General features: G+C 44.2%; 1 protein-coding gene across 1 annotated transcript in view; it reads left to right on the forward strand.

Annotated features, from left to right (window-relative positions):
* Nucleotides 1-14836, forward strand: part of USP33 (ubiquitin specific peptidase 33) — a 116342-nt gene extending 101506 nt beyond the window's left edge. Inside the window, exons 21-24 of the mRNA XM_040360660.1 lie at nucleotides 5121-5229; nucleotides 8028-8130; nucleotides 10507-10575; nucleotides 14545-14836. Of these exons, the coding sequence (XP_040216594.1) occupies nucleotides 5121-5229; nucleotides 8028-8130; nucleotides 10507-10575; nucleotides 14545-14702 (439 nt within the window). The 3' untranslated portion in view covers nucleotides 14703-14836. The remainder of the gene's footprint in view (nucleotides 1-5120; nucleotides 5230-8027; nucleotides 8131-10506; nucleotides 10576-14544) is intronic.
* Nucleotides 14837-15155: the final 319 nt, after the last annotated feature.

Here is a 15155-nt window from a genome sequence, read left to right on the forward strand (position 1 = left end):
AGCCGGGGGAGGAGTGAGTCCGGCGGTGGCGTAATGGGCCGTGGTTACTCCCGAAAGGTGCCTATTGTGGCACCGGAGGGGGGGGGGAGACAAATGAGTGGAAGTTCCACCTTTGGGTGGAACTCCGCTTTAAAAAAGGTTTGCTTAGGAATTATTTTACCATAGTTTTTGTGTGTTCCTGTATCCTATGGGACTGATCATATAAAGGATGTTTTCCAAATCTAGCTCCCCAGCTTTTTTTTTTTTTAGGGGTTCAAATAGGAGCAGTGAACCTGTGCTTAGCACATGCAAGCTCACTTTAATAATTTGTTGCCCCACCAGTAGCATATACTTGCCTTTACTTTTATCCACTGTTGCTCTGTTCAGTTACCAGGGATGAGGAGAACAAGCCCTGTGACCCACAGCAACGGATCTGATCGTCTTGCAGTTTACTGCATCTTGCACATTACTGCAGCTCTTTGCACCGCCTTATTAAATAAGCACGCCTGCACTTATGTACATGATAATCAGGTAATGCTAAGGCTCCCGGTGCTCCTCTTTGTGAGAGGAGCACCTTTGAGCCTTTCCTCCGGATGCTGTGACTGAATTGTTCTCAGACAGATGAAATGTGATTACGATGAATAAAGTTCCCAGGAGTCTCACTGTTCTCAGATTACACACAGAGACGCTTGCAGGTGGTGCATTAAGAGCTATTAAGACCGGTTTCATGTATTTTCATGTCTTAGTCATTATATCTGATTGCACTGATGCATAACAATATAATAAAGGATAAATGTACATTTATTAAAAAGCGCAAGCGTGCTATAGGGAGCCAGTATGCTGGCAAGTTATAAAATAAAACTTCCTATCTGCATAGCTCTGTGGGACAGGATGATGAGTATAGGATGGGAAAGGGGAAGGGGGTCCTGTAGTCTGTGTCATTTTGGCTCATAGAGAAAAATGGCCAGCTTGGCATGAAGACGCCTTCCCTTTCTCTGGAGTTGGCTGATCATCCTTTACGAATACTGCATAGAGCTCTAGAGGGTGTAAAAAATATTCCAGTCTTCTAAAGGCTGTACAGTTGTAAAAGGGGATTCCTGCTAACAAAGGGAACCAAATGTTGGATTGTAAGTGCCTAATTCTCTTATAGTGCATTGTATTGAAACTCTACCATCTCCCTTTATATTGTAAAGCGCTGTGCATAACCATACCTCCCAACTGTCCCTCATTTCGAGGGACTGTCCCTGATTTGGAGCAATGTCCCTCTGTCCCTCATTCTCCTCATTTGTCCCTCATTTTGGTCTGATCTATATAGTTGTATATAAAATGCACTTTTTATCTATCAAAAAGTGTTTCCCAGAGCTAAACCTTTCATCTGATTTCTAAATTGCTGCATTTGTACATTCCAAAAGCCAATATAAAGAAATAGTAGTGGTAAAAAATGCACTTGTGGGTTTAACCAATCTTATTTTTTTGTACAATTCTCCTTTAAGGGGGTGTGGCAAGGGGTGTGTCCTATGCCTGCATACTTTTGCTGATAGGTGTCCCTCATTCCCATCTCAGAAAGTTAGGAGGTATGCATAACTGTTGGCCTGTATAAAACCTGTATAAAAATAATGATAAATTCTGCCTACCGCAGAGGCAGTATTTTGTATAACGGCACACTTACCAACTGAATGTGCATTACTTTGGTTGGACATAGCATTTCTTTTGTGGTGTTTTGGGCTCAGTTCACACTGCCGCGACTTACTGGCGAATTGAGTACTACTTGATGCGACTTTGAAGAGACTTTCGGGAAATGCCTGGGTAATCTTCCTGTAATGTGGAATCCAAATTGCATCAATATAAATGAGGATCCGACTTGGAGGAGACTTCCATTAACCGCTTATGGACTCCCCCACATACATTGACTGCGGCAGGGCAGCCCTTTAGCGCAAAATAACGTAACTGTATGTGGTTTTCGTCTTCGGCGCGTGCCAACGGAGCCCTGCTCTTGTGGCGATTGGACACGGCAGGAGCCAATCAGCTTGTCCGGCAGCCGCGATGGCTGCCGGCGATCGTTCGTAGAGAGGCAGAATGGCAGTCTGCCTAATGTAAACAAGGCAGGACGCTGTTCTAACAGAAATGAAAATGGAGATCTCATGTTTTTGCTAAGCAGAAACATGGATCTCTGTTTTCCTTTAAAGCGGAGGTTCACCCTAAAAAAAATATATATATTTTTTTTCTACTATGTCATCCAGCATACTAGCGCGAGCTACAGTATGCCTTTATTTTATTTTTTTGCGCCGTACTCCCAGTTTAATCGCGTAGTTACGTTTCAGACTCCCCGCGAGGAGTAGGCGTTCCTAGGCAGAGGGGAACATGATTAACGGCCGGCTATGGCGCGTCACGCTTCCCGAAAATAGCCGAAATAGGACTTGGCTCTTCACGGCGCCTGCGCAGTCAGCTCCTGGTCTGTGCGCAGGCGCTGTGAAGAGCCGAGTCCTACTCCGGCTATTTTCTGGGAAGCGTGACGCGCCATAGCCGGCCGTCAATCATGTTCCCCTCTGCCTAGGAACACCCATTCCCCGCGGGGAGTCTGAAACTTAACTACGCGATTAAACTGTGAGTACGGCGCAAAAAAAAAAAAGGCATACTGTAGCTCACGCTAGTATGCTGGATTTAATGGTAGAAACTTGTTTTTAAGGGTGAACCACCGCTTTAATCAAAACTCCCTGTACAGTTAGAAAGCGCACATAGGGAGCACATTTAACCCTTTGATTGTACCAGATGTACCCCCTTTGATTGTACCCCTTGCCTGACAGTGTCATTTACAGTGTCAGTGCATTTTTTTTTTAGCACTGATCACTTTATTGGTGTCACTGGTCCCCATAAAGTGTCACTTGGTGTCCAGTTTGTCTGCCGCAATGTCGCACTTCTACTAAAAAACGCTGATCGCCGCCATTGCTAGTAAAAAATAAAGAAAAAAGAAAAACTCTCTAAATCCATCCCATAGTTTGTAGACGCTATAACTTTTTCACAAACTAATAAATATACGCTTATTTTACCAAAAATATGTAGTAGAATACATATTGGCCTAATTTTTTTTTTTGGAAATGTTTTATAGCAGAAAGTAAAAATTTTTATTATTTTTTATTTTATTTTAACTTTTTTTGTTTATAGCGCAAAGAATAAAAACCGCAGAGGTGATCAAATACCACCAAAATAAAGCCCTTTTTGTGGGGAAAAAGGACGTCAATTTTATTTGGGTACAGTGTCGCATGACTGCGCAATTGTCGTTTTACGGCGGCAGGTCGGCTTCCCTGCGCGATCGCCGCCGGGCACACGCGATTGCTCATTGCAGAACGGGGATCGGGAGCTGTGTGTGTAAACACACAGCTCCCGGTCCTGTCAGGGAGAGAAATGCTGATCTTCTGTTCATACAATGTATGAACAGAAGATCAGTCATTTCCCCTAGTGAGGCCACCCCCCCTAAAGTTAGAACACACCCAGGGAACATACTTAACCCCTTCCCTAGTGTTAACCCCTTCACTGCCAGTGGCATTTTTATAGTAATCCAATGCATTTTTATAGCACTGATCGCTATAAAAATGCCAATGGTCCCAAAAATGTGTCCTCCATAATGTCGCAGTACCGGAAAAAAAATCGCTGATCGCCGCCAATACTAGTAAAAAAAAAAATATTAATAAAAATGCCATACAAAAATACCCCCTATTTTGTAAACGCTATAACTTTTGCGCAAACCAATCAAATGCTTATTGCGATTTTTTTTTTTTTTAACGAAAAGTATGTAGAAGAATACTTATCGGCCTAAACTGAGGAAAAAATATGTTTTTTTATATATTTTTGGGGGATATTTATTACAGCAAAAAGTAAAAAATATAATTTTTTTTCTAAATTGTCGCTCTATTTTTGTTTATAGCGCAAAAACTAAATACCGCAGAAGTGATCAAATACCACCAAAAGAAAGCTCTATTTGTGGGGAAAAAAGGACGCCGATTTTGTTTGGGAGCCACGTCGCACGACTGCACAATTGTCAGTTAAATCGACGCAGTGCCGAATCGCAAAAAGTGCTCTGGTCTTTGACCAGCAATATGGTCCGGGGGTTAAGTGGTTAAAGTAACGCAGTGCCGTATTGCAAAAAATTGCCTGGTCAGGAAGGGGATAAAACTTCCTGGAGCTGAAGTGGTTAAAGTCTATGGCCCAGATTCACAACCGAGATACGACGGCGTATCTCTGAGTTGCGCCGTCGTATCTATGCGCCTGATTCTTAGAATCAGTTACGCATAGATATCCATTAGATCCGACAGGAGCAAGTCTCTTACGCCATCGGATCTTAACTGCATTTTTTTTTTACCGCTAGGTGGTGCTTCCGTCGAATTCCGCGGCGAGTATGCAAATTAGCTAGATACGCAAATTCCCGAACGTACGCGCCGCCGACGCAGTAAAGTTATGACGTTTACATTAGGCTTTTCCCGCCGTAAAGTTGCCCCTGCTATATGAGGCGGAGCCGATGTTAAGTATGGCCGTCGTTCCCACGTCGAAATTTTATAAAGTTACGTCGTTTGCGTAAGTCGTCCGTGAATGGGGCTGGACGTCATTTACGTTCACGTCGAAACCAATGACGTCCTTGTGGCGTACTTTGGAGCAATGCACACTGGGAAATTCCACGGACGGCGCATGCGCTGTTCCGAAAAAACGTCAATCACGTCGGGTCACAGTAGTTTTGCATAAAACACGCCCCCCTGATCCAAATTTGAATTAGGCGGGCTTACGCCGGCCGATTTCCGCAACGCCGCTGCAACTGCTTTGAGAATACAGCACTTGCCCGTGTAAGTTGCGGAGGCGTAACGTAAATCAGATACGTTACGCCCGCACAATTTTACGCGGCTCTACGTGAATCTGCCCCTATGAGCACAGAGTCAGATAGACGTCGCCTTGAAGCAGTACAGGACAGGAACCTTTTCTAAAGTTGGAGCGACTACAGTAGTGCTAATTAAGACAACTCTCATTGACTAACATAGAATTTTACACGCCAAGCAACTTGGGGGTCTCCCAAGTCGCCATAGTGTGAATCGAGGCTTAATGTGGTTCTAATGTAATATTTATTTACAAATAATCATACGTTCCCTTGGTTGTAGATTTGGAGGTGGACCTGCTGTCAATCATCTTTATGTTTGCCACACCTGCCAGATCGAGCAAGACAAAATTGAAAAGAGGAGGAAGATGGAACTGGAAACTTTCATTCGGGTAAATGGAATCTTCTGTGTCCCTTCTCTCTGTTTCTTTGTAAAAACTGGATCAAAAAGATCTGCTCATAGCAATACGGTTTGTAGTTTAATTTACAAATGATTCAAGGATGAAAACAAATTGTTTCTCAATTCTTAGCTGACAATACACTAGTAGAATTTTGAACCAATGTCTGTACAAACATTCATACAAAAATTCCCCGTACACTTGATGATTTGACGAACGTCATACAAAAATACTTTAAAAATGTAATTTGCTTTTAACATTCAAATTGGAATGAATGGACTTTCTAAACAATAACCACCATCACTGTTAAATTTGTTTGAGAAAAAAATTCTATCCTGCTCCTTCGAATTTAGGACGGCCATAGACAAAGCAAATTGGAGGAAAGAAATTTGCTTGATTTCCCCATCAACAACAACACTGTTGACAGGGGAATCCTTCCTGGTGAGCCATTGTGTTCTCCCGGCGGAGGAAGCCTTCCCTGCCAGGAGAAGACTGTGTAATTTTTGGTAGCAGCTATAACAGCCGCTAGCAATAATCGCATGTCATATCCGGCAGGCTGGTTCTACCCAAGTTGAACGATTGATTTGAACTGTCTATGGCTGGCTTGAGTCTGTGGGCTTAACAAAAAAATCCAGTTAATTCCTCAATCCACACTATACAGTGGGCCGGATTCATAAAGAAGATACGACGGCGTATCTCCTGATACGCCGTCGTATCTGAGTCCAGCCGTCGTATCTATGCGCCTGATTCATAGAATCAGGTTACGCATAGATCTCCCTAAGATCCGCCAGGTGTAAGTGACTTACACCGTCGGATCTTAGGCTGCAATCTGACGCTGTCCGCTAGGTGGTGCTTCCCTTTGTTTACGCAATGATTATGCAAATGAGGAGTTACGCCGATTCAGAAACGAACGACCGCCCGGCGCTTTTTTTTACGTCGTTTGCGTTCGGCTTTTTCCGGCGTATAGTTACCCCTGCTATATGAGGCGTAGCTAATGTTAAGTATGGCCGTCGTTCCCGCGCCGAGTTTTGAAATTTTACGTCGTTTGCGTAAGTCGTTCTCGAATGCGGATGGACGTAATTTCCGTTCCCGTCGAAACCAATGACGTCCTTGCGTAAAAAAATGTCAATCACGTCAGGTCAACACACATTAACATAAAACACGCCCCCCCCCCTTCCACATTTGAATTACGCGGCCTTACGCCGCAACACATACGCTACGCCGCACTAACTAAGGGCGCAAGTTCTTTGTGATTGAAGAACTTGTGCCCAAAGTTAGAGCGGCGTAACGTATCAGAGATACGTTACGCAGGCCGGACAGATACGCCGATGTATATGAATCCGGCCCAGTGTGTACAAACCAAACTCCTGCTGCTCCTCCAACTGTGCCACCTGAACAGTGGCTGCATCTTATTGTATGCCTTTGTGCAGCCAAAAAATTTCCATCTGGCAATTTTTCAATCAAAGGATGTCAGTCGGTAAGGGGCTGACAGGGCCGCCCATGTAGCAAATTTTAGCTGATTCATCAAAAAACCTCAGAAAATTCATATAGTTTATATCCAACCCTATCCTTCCCCTTTCTCCAGTTCTTGCCTCCATTGGCTTAGAGCGCTGATCTGATGTCGATTGGTAGCCAGTTTCTATTGAACTGACCAATACCACCCAATATTCTGACCGTGTGTACGAGGCTTAAAGCGGGGGTTCACCCTATACAAAAAAAAATAAAAAATTGTTTTTCTTCTAGCATAAAATTAGGCATAGTAGCGCGAGCTACAGTATGCCGGTCTTAATTTTTTTATCCCCGTACTCACTGTGTAATTGTACATAGAAGATTCCGACTGCCCGCGGGGAATGGGCGTTCCAATCCAGACTGAAGGTGATTGATGGCCGGCTCTGGCGCGTCACGCTTCTCCGGAAATAGCTGAAATAGGCTTGGCTCTTCACGGCGCCTGCGCATAGTCTGTGCGCAGGCGCCGTGAAGAGCCGAGACCTACTCCGGCTGTCTTCGGGGAGCGTGACGTGCCAGAGCCGGCCGTCAATCACCCTCCCTCTTGAAAGGAACGCCCATTCCCCGCGGGCAGTCGGAATCTTCTATGTACGATTACACAGTGAGTACGGGGATAAAAAAATTAAGACAGGCATACTGTAGCTCGCGCTACTATGCCTAATTTTATGCTAAAAAGTTGTTCTGCAGGGTGAACCACCGCTTTAAGTCATCAGCCTGCTCGCTTTTTTTTTTGTGGCCCCAACTTTCCTGGCAAAGCAGCTTAGACCCCAGTGATTGTTTAATATGTATTTTTAAGCCAGCCATAGATGATTCTAAACTTGTCCGGTTAAGCAGGGATGAGACGAGATTTGAACCATCTATGGGCACCCTGATTGTACTTCACTTGATCCATCGATCGACTTGGTTAGAATCAGCATGTCTGATGTTTACATGTGATTATTGCCAGCGTCTATAGCTGCAAGCATTAATCGCGGTCTTCTCCCAGCGGGGATGGCTTCTCCTGCCCCCCCCCCCCCACACCCCCTCCGGGAGAACACAATGGCTCGTTGGGTGGGAATTCTCCATCAGCTCGGTTGATTGGGGAATCAAGCGGTTTTCTTTCCTGCAGCCTGTGGTTTTGGGAAAGAAAGTGACATTATCTATGGCCTGCCCTAGACTGTGAGGTTGTATTTCCACTATTTGCTTTCATTTTGAGTAATTACAATTTTCTAAGCTTTAAGATCATTTTATTGTACTGCTGATGGGCTCAATAATCCTTTAAGAGCTTAATGTCTTTGTTTCCTCAGCTAAACAAGGCTTTTCAAGAAGAGGACTCCCTGGCTGTTATCTACTGTATTAGCATGCAGTGGTTCAGAGAATGGGAAGGCTTTGTGAAGGGCAAGGATGTTGGTATGTACAGTTCTTTTGTTGGTCACTGTTAGATTCTGGGGGCTAATTCCACACTGGCTCCTTCTGTTATATACCCTGTTGTTGGGATCTCTGCACCTTTTGTTTCCATCTCTTTCCACCTGATCCACGGCCATTACCATCTCTCATTTCTCTTTTGATTCGATTTGATCACCAAGAATTCATCAGGAAAGATAAGACTCCATGGTGGTGCAGGCAGGGCAGAAACATCAGTTGCGAACTCCCCATTTAAAATACATAATAAACAAGAGACTCCTGCACCCACCACAAGATATACAGTGTATCCACAGTACACTCTTTAGTATTGATTTATGGAAATATGCATAATGACAAGCACTTTGCTTTTAACCTGCTAGTGCAGGATGGATTCTGTATTCACACCAGGCTGTGAAATGGCACATACGATTGATCAGGTCACTAATGGAGAGCTTGAAAAGTCTTTGCAATTCCCTGCTGTTCCCTGTGTTCAGTGGCGCTGTAACAAGGTCTTGCCTTCCTAGACCGGCTCGTGTGATTGTAGATGGAACACTTATTGAATCAGTGTTCTGCCTATCGCACAAGCCGTTCTGGGGGGGGGGGGGGGGGCTTCTTGCAGTGTCGCCGAACGCAGACCCAGCTTTGTGGAACAACCAGCAGGAGATGCACGATGTGTGTGGGATCCATCATCCATGGTGAGTCTATATTAATGATGGGCACAGTGAGGCCGCATTGATGGGCACGTTGAGGCCGCATTGATGGGCACGTTGAGGCCGCATTGATGGGCACGTTGAGGCTGCATTGATGGGCACGTTGAGGCTGCATTGATGGGCACGTTGAGGCTGCATTGATGGACACGTTGAGGCTGCATTGATGGACACATTGAGGCTGCGAGTAACTTTTAAGGCCTGGGTAGTGGCTCAGGACTTGAAATTTTGAGCCCTGCTGTATTGCATATGTTGTGACCGAACACACTGGCAGGAGTGAGCAGCAGAGAATTGTAAGGACCCTTTGGATAAAAAGTAGTTTTCTTTATTTTCTTTGATGGATACGAAGTATACTGTGGATACAAAAAAGACCTAAAAAGGGTAGGTAGGGGCAGGGGGACTATAGCGGTACTAGGTAGAATAATATAAGGGAGAATTATAATGAAGGTAAAAAATGAATCAATTTATTGAAAAAAACATCAAAAAGCAGGAAATACACAGTTTTTAAAAAATACATCAACGGCGATATAAAATAGACGTATTATACGACCAGCCAACTCATCACCGAGATGGTAGAAGACCCTGGTCAGAGGGTGACGGTGGAGCGAAGGGGGTCATATAAGTCAAGATCTCATCTCTACTAGTTTCGCTACTGTAGTAGCTTCGTCAGGAGATTTATTCTAAAAAATTACAACATGTAATTGTTAACATCACATTAACATACATATAGGTAATTGCATATAAAAATTCAAGGGGACAAGGCAATGACTGTGCGGCTTACCTGTGCACAGGATGACCACTCGTCAGGGGAACGGGTCCAACGTGGAGAAAAATTCTCACACGGAGGCCAAGTCCAGCACAGAAGTCTCTTGTTTGTTTAATTGGTTACATGAGATACATAGCGGGATTTGTGACTTGACTGCAGCAACTGCTTGTTTTACTATGAGCCCATCTGAATTTTCAGTATGTGGAAGCAGCAAACAATTACTGGGTTAGGATTGGCCTTTGTTATTGGCTCCACATCTCAAACACACACCTCTGTTCTTATTACGGTACGTGTATGTGGTGGACAGTGGAGTCTACAAGTGGGTATGACGATGCACATTGCAATGGGCATGTTCCATGTTGCCGTCAGGAGACCCACCCTAAGGCCTCATTCACACGACCGACCGGGTCCGCCTGCCGGTTTTGACGGCGGACCTGAACGGCCGCTCCATGCATCCCTATGGAGCGTCGGATGTCAGCGGAGACATGTCCGCTGACATCCGACCCTATCAGGTCCGCTAAAAACAGACGTATGGGGGGCACGTTTTCATCAGATCGCTCCATAGACAGCGGTGCCCAACACGCCTCTCCCCGCTCAGTGAGCAGAGAGGAGCTTGTCATACGTCGGCTCAGCGGAGATCTGCGGACTGATCTCCCGCTGAGCTGGCGGGAGCAGGCGGAGTCCGCCTCGTGTGAATGGGGCCTAAGAAATAACATGTGGTGGATGCAAACAGCCGTGTTCATATTCAGCAAGTATGAAAAAATGGTGGAAATGGCATGTTAATCAAAAAATGTAAATGTGGCAGCTGTTTAGTATACACCAAGCTGAAGCAAAGAAATTATCATTCTGTTAGTTTCATGTATACTTTAATATCAGTAGCTCATTTCAAACGTGTGTTGTCTTCTGCAGATCCTCCTGGAGGAATCGATAATTCTAAAATTGCGGTTAATAAGTGTGGACATATAACCCTGAAACAAGGTAAGCAATCTTTTTAACAGTGGGAGTCTGAGGCAGGTGGTTTCTCAGGAAAGCTGCAGATGATAAGCTAGAAGGGGGACATTTAATAAAGTTCCTTGCTGGTGCCAGCAACTCCACCACCCCACCACAATGAACATTACGGGATGGCGTCAATCATGTGCATTCATCCTGGTACACTGGCAGAGTGCCAGAATGTAGACTGACTTCTGCATGCCTACAGTAGGTGTCGCCGATTTTGTTTTTCCAGCGCGATGTGATCGCGCTGGAAAACCGGCGACGCAAGGCTGTGCTTGTCACGCTCTCCACCCCCACGAGATGCCGCGCATCCATAGGAATCCATTAGGGGCGGTGAGCGGGAGGAGCGACCTAGCTCGACGCTCGCTCCCGGCGGCGGGGATCGTGGGTGTCAATCTCGCTGCTAGCAGAGGCGAGATTGACACAATTTCGGTGGCAGGTACTGTAGCTCCGTGCACATTTCGCAGAGGATTGCCAATAAGCAGGTAAAAATATACAGTGAGGGGGAAAAAAAGTATTTGATCCCCTGCTGATTTTGTATGTTTGCCCACTGACAAAGAAATTATTAGTCTATAATTTTAATGGTAGGTTTTTTTTAACAGTGAGAGACAGAATAACAAAAATATCCAGTAAAACGCATTTCAAAAAAGTTTTATAAATTGATTTGCATTTTAATGAGTGAAATAAATATTTGATCCCCTGTCAATCAGCAAGATTTCGGGCTCCCATGTGTATTCTATACAGGTAACAATCTGAGATTAGGAGCACTCCTATAAAGGGAGTGCTCCTAATCTCAGCTTTTTACCTGTATAGAAGACACCTGTCCACAGAAGCAATCAATCCAATCAGATTCCAATCTCTCCACCATGGCCAAGACCAAAGAGCTGTCCAAGGATGTCGGGGACAAATGTGTAGACCTACACAAGGCTGGAATGGGCTACAAGACCATCACCAAGTAGCTTGGTCAGAGGGTGACAACGGTAGATGCGATTATTCGCAAATGGAAGAAACACAAATAAAATAACTGTCAATCTCCCTCGTTCTGCAAGATCTCACCTCGTTATCATGAGAACAGAGAGGAATCTGCTCAGAACTACATGGAGAATCTTGGCTCATGTCTCAAGGCAACTGGGACCATTATCGCCAAGAAAACAAGTGGTAACGCACTACACCGTGTAGTACTGAAATCATGCAAGCGCCCGCCCCAAGGGCACCCTGCTCAAGAAGAAAACGACATGTACAGGCCCATCTGAGGTTTGCTACTGACATGCGGTAATATTCAGAGGAGAACTCAGTGGAAGGTGATTGTGGACAGAGGAGACACAAAATACAGAGCTCGTTGACAACCCCCCCTCAACTCAACTCGTGTTTGGAGGAGGGGAGGAATGCTGACAGCCCGTAGACCCCTAAGAACATCATTCCCCACCGTCAAACCATGGGAGGTGGAAACATTATGCTTTGGGTGTGTTTTTCTGCTAAGGGGGCAAGACAACTTCACTGCATCAAAGGGACGATGGACGGGGCAATGTACCGTCAAATCTTGGACGAGAACCTCCTTCCATCGGCCAGGGCATGAAAAATGGGTCGTGGATGGGTATCCCAGCATGACAATGACCCAAATCACATGGCAACAAATGAGTGGTTCAAGAAGAAGCAGATTAAGGTCCTGGAGTGGCCTAGCCAGTCTCCAGACCTTAATCCCGTAGAAAATATGTGGAGGGAGCTGAAAGTTTGTGTTACCAAATGTCAGCCTCGAAAACCTTAATGACTTGGGGAGGATCTGCAAACGAGTGGGACAAAATCCCTCCTGAGATGTGTGCCAATCTTGTGGCCAACTACAAGAAACGTCTGACCTCTGTGATTATAACTTTTTTGAATTGTGTTTTTCTGGATATTTTTGTTATTATTCTGTCTCTCACTGTTAAAATAAACCTACCATTAAAATTAGACTGATCCTTTTTTTTTGTCAGTGGGAAAGCCTACAAAATCGGTAGGGGATCAAATACTTTTTTTCCCTCGCAGTACATTATTGTAGAAGAGATTGCATGTCTCTTATGCAACAAAAAGCCTGTCTGTAAGCATTTTTTTTTCTTTTTTACATTTACTTCCTCTTTAATATCAGACCTGGAAGTGAGTGGGTCATGAAGAAATAATATAAACATTGATGAAGAATGACTGCCAGTGAGTGTAGACATTTGCTGAGACATGCACGTAAATCTGAAGCTGCCTGGAATTTTGTAGTTTTGTAAAAAATGGGGAGTTGGTAAATCACTGTGTGCAGCCAGCACTTTTACCTTCCTTTTTAAAGTGGAGGTCCGGCATTTTTATTTATTTTTTAGAGGTTATAACTATTGGATCTGAGGGCAGATCTCAAACCATTGCATTGGGTTAATGGAAACCCATAATTCACATGTTAGCGCATTGTAGTGCTATTCATTTTCAAGAAAACCCTCTTGATAATGTACTGTATTACCAAAAATGATGCAGGTCCCATTTTTGGTGCATTTGTAGCTCATATGTTTATTTGAAGTATTTATTTATTTGCATTTTCATAAATGCAAAAAGATACAGGTACATATAATTGTAGCATACAAAATACACAAGGATCAGAAGTATCATAGTATCCAAAATATCTCTAGGATATCTATAATCACATAAAGTATAGTAAAGCAAGGAGCCCACTTAAATGCGTAAGCAATCCTAATGCAGCACACCTCGTGCATTGTTACGGATCACTGTTGTGTGAATTACATGTTTTTTTTCCCCTCTGAAATAATAAAAAAATATATATATATTTCTAGACTTTTTTTTTTTTTTTTTATTAGTTTTGGATAGAAGGAAGATTTAGAACAGGGGTGCCCAACCTTTTGAAGAGCGAGGGCCACTTAAGCAACTTGGTAACCAGTCGCGGGCCACAATGAGCGGAGCATGTGGATGAAAGGTCAAAGCTATTCTATAGGCCCTCCGATCCGATCTGCCCAGATGGGAGAGGACAAATTCCCTTCTGTTTATTTTTTAGCAGGTCGGAACAGACAAAAGTCTGTTTACATCTGCCGCTTTATAGAGGTCAATTGAGGGTCCGATTGGGTCGGGCCGATCCTGTGAAAAGGGCCTAAGACTGCTTTCACACTGATGTGCTGTGGTTTACCACACCGCTGGTACAGCGTACTGCGCACCTGTGTCTATCCTATGGGTTTGCTGAACTTTGCCACAGACTCCGCCTGTGGCAAAAGCCAGCGCTGTAGAGGAAGCATTGGCTTATGGGGCTCTGCTCTGCAGCCGCTTTCTTCCTCTACCACCAGCTTCATTCACAACACTAATGCTGTGGTATGGCGGGTTGGCAACCTGCGATCTGGGCTTGCCAACCCCCCATTCCAGAGCAGGAGGTCGCGGGCCACATCAGAGGGCTCAGCGGGCCAAATGTGGCCCCCGGGCCACTGGTTGGCCACCCCTGATTTAGAACTTGCCACTATAGATTTTCACATTTAGGCCCCATTCACACCTGAGCATAGCATTTTTCAGGCAGAAAGTCGCGCAAATTTACCACGATTTTGCTGCGTTTTTTTACCGCAATTTTGTACTGGTCAAAAGGTCACCAATGTAAAAAGCAGAAAAACGCCCAAATCTGCCTAAAAAAAAAGTCTCAGAACTTGTTTGAGCTTCAGGCGTTTTGAAGCTCCTGGCTTCAGGCATTGTGGAGTCGAGATGTGAACCATCTCCATAGAGAATAATAGATTTTTTTTCCCCTCCCAGCTTCTTGTAGCTTCAGGCTTCAAGCTACAAAACGCTCAGGTGTGAATGGGGTCTAACTTCCTGCATGGCCACCAGGAGGGGACCACCATTAGCAGAGATAACAACAGATTCCTCAGGTTCTAAACCTTCCTCAATCTATCCAATGCTTAATAGTTCCTATTTAAGATACAACTAAACTCGATTTTTAAACATGCCCTTCAGGAGCAGATTCTGGACAGATATCAGAAGAAACCTGGAACTTCCTTCAGTCCATCTATGGCGGGGGACCTGAAATTACGTTGAGACAAAACGTCGCAATTACTGAATCAGAAGTGGGCCAATCGGAGGAAAAGATTGATGTGGAGACGCGGAATGTATAATTATTTATCGGCACTGCCATTATAACTTTGAAGTCACACTTTTTTTTTTTTTTTACTTTACTTTTTTCTGTATAAATCATTCCTTTTGTTAGATTCATGACATTAGAGGGCATTTTTGTTGGCTGTGATTTTAAGTTTCCTATTTTTTTTTTTTTTTTTTTTTTTTTTTCGTTTCGTTTTTTTTTTAGGGTAAAAGGGGTAGGATGATTTTAATTAGTATGATCTATATAAATGTAATGAACTATTTTCATTCAATCCTGCCACTGTAAATAACATGTAAATTGGAAGCTGTGTGTTGGGCTGCAAGGGACACATTCCTTGTACTGCACTGGTATGACCCAACTGCCATGCCTTGTGAGTTTGGCTAACAGGAGTTTCTTGTATGTCTCCTGCAACTCCCTTCTGCTGGGGATGCTATATAAACACTGGAAGGAAAGTAGACGTTTTGCCCAA

Source organism: Rana temporaria, chromosome 7 (genome assembly GCF_905171775.1).
Source record: "Rana temporaria chromosome 7, aRanTem1.1, whole genome shotgun sequence".
Lineage (NCBI taxonomy): Eukaryota > Metazoa > Chordata > Amphibia > Anura > Ranidae > Rana > Rana temporaria.